The 4,308-nt window shown below is 39.2% G+C and overlaps 1 protein-coding gene across 1 annotated transcript; it reads right to left on the bottom strand.

Annotated features, from left to right (window-relative positions):
• Positions 1-2,421: 2,421 nt before the first annotated feature.
• Positions 2,422-4,045, bottom strand: LOC149139678 (short-chain dehydrogenase reductase 2a-like). Its single transcript, XM_089448867.1, has 2 exons — positions 3,908-4,045; positions 2,422-3,318 (listed from the first exon to the last, which is right to left on the bottom strand). The coding sequence occupies exons 1-2, from the start codon at positions 3,973-3,975 to the stop codon at positions 2,526-2,528; spliced, it is 861 nt and encodes a 286-aa protein (XP_089304993.1). The 5' UTR covers positions 3,976-4,045; the 3' UTR covers positions 2,422-2,525.
• Between the last annotated feature and the right edge of the window lie 263 nt (positions 4,046-4,308).

Genomic DNA, 4,308 nt, shown 5'->3' with positions numbered 1-4,308 from the left:
GCAAGAAAGCTATTTATGAGAAGGAAATGTTGGCAATACTACATGCACTTAAGAAATGGTGACCTTACCTAATGGGAAGACACTTCAAGGTAAAAGTGGATCATGATAGTCTTAAATACTTTTTAGAACAAAGATTATACTTAGAAGAACAGAAAAAATGGGTCACAAATATGTTGTGTTAAGACTTTGAAATCATCTAAAAAAAGGGAAGCAAAATGTTGTTGCAGATGCACTCTTAAGAAAGAAAGAGGATGTGGAAGCATTGTTTTGTGCTATTTCTATTATCCAATCGGATTGGATGAATGAAGCAAGGGATGAATGGAAGAAGGATGAAGAAGTGTGGCCACTCATTCAAAATTTGCAGAAGATACCAGTTCAAAAATATTGCCAGAACTTGACGAGGAAGGAAAAATCATATTGGAACCTAGAGCAATTACAAAAGCAAGAACTCGACAGCTACAAAATCGATCAATTTCAGAGTATATAATCAAGTGGAAGAACTTACCCATAGCCCACTATTGTTATTATTGTGCCCTTACATTATTATTGTTATGTCAGATTTGATTATATTATGACCCCTTAGACTCCTATATATAGAAAGGAGGTCTTGTCATTTGTATCATCTAAGAATTGTTCATTTGTGTAATGTAAAGGAGGTTGCCCCCTTGAAGCGGCTAAATTCTAAGGCATTTATCTCTCTTTTCTATCTTTTTGTGAAATGGTTTCATAACAGATGACAACATCTTTAGAGTGGGGGAAGATGTCATGCCTTCACATTTGAATGCCCACAAGTGCCGTGAGTTGGGAAGTCGAGTCACAACATGAGATGAGTATTACATGATTTGTGACGATTATTCCACATTTTGGGATTTTGTGACCAAGTGAGTTGAGATGGTGGAGACAAGTACACCTGAGTTCAGAAAATAGATACAAGTTTGTGTGAGTTGTTTCAATTGAGACAAGCATGCCTCGATGACTTGCTGGGAAGCTCAACTATGAGCACTCACCCAAATTTGAGGTTTCCTGTATGATGGAGCAAGTTGGCCTAATCATGTCAATCAAACAAACACCTCGGCATATTGGAAATTACACCATACAATGGTTTAGCTTCATGGAGAGACAAGGTCATCACACATATGTAGAGTTAGGTGGTGGGATGTGAAGGGTTAGCTAACCAACAACCAAAGAGATATGTTAGTTGGGTGAGATCCATCCCTTCACATAACTCGTGCAACTCATATATATTGAGAACCATGGAATCGAGTTGAGGAGACTTTGGCAGCCATAGAAAGAGGAGCAAGGAGAAAAGAGAGGCATGGAATGGATTAGGAGTTTCAATGTTTGTGTGAAGTGTGAAGGGCCACATGACCAAGTTTGTGGAGAAAATCGTTATAAGACGTTTGCACTACCTTGTGATAGGGATGAACTGAATTGCATAAATTTGGCATTTTTCTTTTGCATATTATTGGAGTAATCTAGTTTTAGGTGGGAAGTTTTGCAATGTGTAGTCATGAGCATTGAGGCCAAGATCTTGTGACAACTTATAACATGTTGAGGACTCTCCGCGCAACTGAAGGTGCAAACCAATGGGTGGATTGGGTGGAAGTTTGTTACATGTGTTTTGAAGTTTGTTTAGGATGAAATTAGACTTCCTGTTGCGTTATTGTGATTGAGTAAGATGAACAAAGCATTTTTTATTGTAATTTTGGGGAGAGTAGACCAAGGACCTAGCTCTTGAATATTTTGCAGCATCGTGTCATATTTGTAAAGCAACCATAATAATAATTGGAAGTGGAACGAGAGTCCCCTTTTCTATATCTTGGTGTAAATCTTTATGAGCATTATTGTACTATATGGATGTGACATAATATTGTAGCATGATGATAATAATGGGATGAATAGACTCTTACACATGAGATAGATGTTGATTGAAGATTGAGCATTATACTTGTGTGATGATTGCAGGTTGGATTTCACCCATATAATATATCTAGCATGTGAATATAAATATAAATGCTAGAGACGTAGTCCAGAAGCGAAATACTAATATGGTGGTTACTACCATTGGGAGAAACCTCCCTAATACCGCACGCTCAGAAGGCCTCCATGCACTATAACTCAAAGAGCGCTCTAGTGGGAGAAATGAGCGATCTTATCCCAGACGGAAACTTTTATAAAGATCTCTTAGGTTATTGATCAGATTAAGAGTGAATGGGTGGAAGCATGCCCCAAAACTGAACAATTTGTAGATATTGCTACTGTTTCAGCTTATGCCTCAACGGTCTAGGCATTGCTTTTTAAAATAGAAACATAGTATATCTGCGTATACAATCACAGAAATAATGAAATGGTGCTAGTTAATCATATTGTATAAATAAAGATGATCTTAAAACATGTTTTACGTAGAAAGCAAGCTTGTCATAATGAAATGCGCAAGGCCATATATTAATGGTGTCACAACAGGACCCAACAATATGGGTTGATGGAACAGAGAAATAACTCTGGCAGGACAGCCAGCCCAGCCCCTAAGAGTGACTCACAACCGTTATTCCGCCATCCACGACTAGATTGTGGCCGCTAACATATTTTGACTCATCACTGGCCAAGTATAGACCAGCCTCGGCGGTATCCTCCTCTGTGAGAGTCGTTCCTTGTAAGTTGATGTTACTGTTGCACCAAGCCTCTACGGCCGCTTGATCCTCTTCTGAAATTGAGGAGGAGCCCTTGTCTTTTTTGAAGTAGTTGACAACCCCAGAGGTAGCCACGCGATAAGAAGAGATAGCATTGACTCTGATCCCGTGTTTCCCAAGCTCGGCTGCTCCGCTCTTCGTGAGCCCTAACACTGCATGCTTGGAGGCCGTGTAACCGTATGGCGCAAATCCTCCTAATATTCCCCCAACGCTGGCCATATTGATTATGCAGCCCTTCTTCCGCGGGATCATCACGCGAGCCGCGTGCTTGATGCCAAGCATGACCCCTCTTACGTTTACGCTCATAACTCGATCGTATTGCTCCATCTCGTACTCTGCAACGCTCTTCACCGAACCGGATTCCGCAGTTCCTGCGTTGTTAAACATGACATCAAGCTGCCCATGTAGCTCGATGGCCAAATCTACTGCAGCGCTGATGTCTAGCTCTTTGCTCACGTCGCAGTGCACGTAAGTTGCTGGAGGAGAAAGGGATTCGGCTAGATTTTTGCCGGATTCGTCTGCAATGTCTGCGATTATGACTCTGGCTCCCTGTTTTGTAAAGAGTCGAGCGATGGCTTCTCCGAGGCCCATTGCTGCGCCCGTTATTATTGCCACTTTGCCCTTCAATCTGTAATCAAAGATCATCATTGACAATAATATTTGCCATACATCACTCAACCATAAAACAAAAACAAAAACAAACACAATAAATTCCAAAACAAAAACAAAGACAATGAATTCGAAATGGAAGCTTTTGAGAGTAGAGTTATTCAAAACAAAAATAATGAAATCTAAACGGAAGCTTTTGCGAGTAGAACCATCAAACAAAAACAATAAATTCGAAATGGAAGTTTTTGGTAGTAGAGTTATTTAATAAAATCGAAAGGAAGCTTTTGCAAATCGAGTTAATCAATGGAAGTTTTTGTGAGTAGAATTAGTTAATCGAAATTTTATGAGTTATTCAAAAAAAAATAATAAATTCCAAATGAAAATTTTTGTGAATAGAATTATTTAGAAATTTGTTTTCCGGATTTATCATATAAATCTTTTAAATTATCAACATTTTTAAAAGAAGCTGATATCATTAAAAAACACTTTTAGAACAAGCTAATATCACTAAGAACAATTAGATGAGAAAACACATTCATAATTTTGAAACTGAAAACACGAGATTGCAAACTAAAACTGAATAAGCATTTCTGGTGTACTGTGATTACCGTCGCTGTGATCCATGCAAGCTCAGACTGCCCACAGAGGCAGCAGCTCCATTAACCAAGTTAGACATGGGTGGGAAGGCACGAAGTCTAGATAGAAATTACTGTGTTGTGCGGAAGCAAGACCTAGCGAGGGTTACTTATAGCGTAGAAGCTATGCTTGGGCATGCCAATAAATCACCTGTCTCCAGAGAAATCCATGTCACTTTTTGACTATACTCATGAACACGAGTACTGGTACGGCTGAATAGAAAAGCATTGATATAAAGGATGAACACAGAAGTCTTCGTGTAATGGCTGAGTGGAAGGTTCGGGACGCGTCGTCGAACTAATATATTGAAGTACATGTTTTGCAGTGTAAATATGTGTAATATATAAGATATCATTTTCATCGGTGACTAACT

The sequence above is a fragment of the Pinus tabuliformis genome, chromosome X, assembly GCF_031772625.1.
Source record: "Pinus tabuliformis cultivar Carrire ecotype Pingquan chromosome X, CPIR1, whole genome shotgun sequence".
NCBI lineage: Eukaryota > Viridiplantae > Streptophyta > Pinopsida > Pinales > Pinaceae > Pinus > Pinus tabuliformis.
This window is presented reverse-complemented; position numbering and strand designations above follow the sequence as displayed.

What these genes read in the sequence shown, in the direction of transcription:
- LOC149139678 (XM_089448867.1), bottom strand. Translation starts at nt 3,975, where the DNA reads ATGTCTAACTTGGTTAATGGAGCTGCTGCCTCTGTGGGCAGTCTGAGC. An exon ending in TTGCATGGATCACAGCGACG is followed by an intron (nt 3,319 to 3,907) that starts GTAATCACAGTA and finishes CTTTGATTACAG; the next exon opens with ATTGAAGGGCAAAGTGGCAA.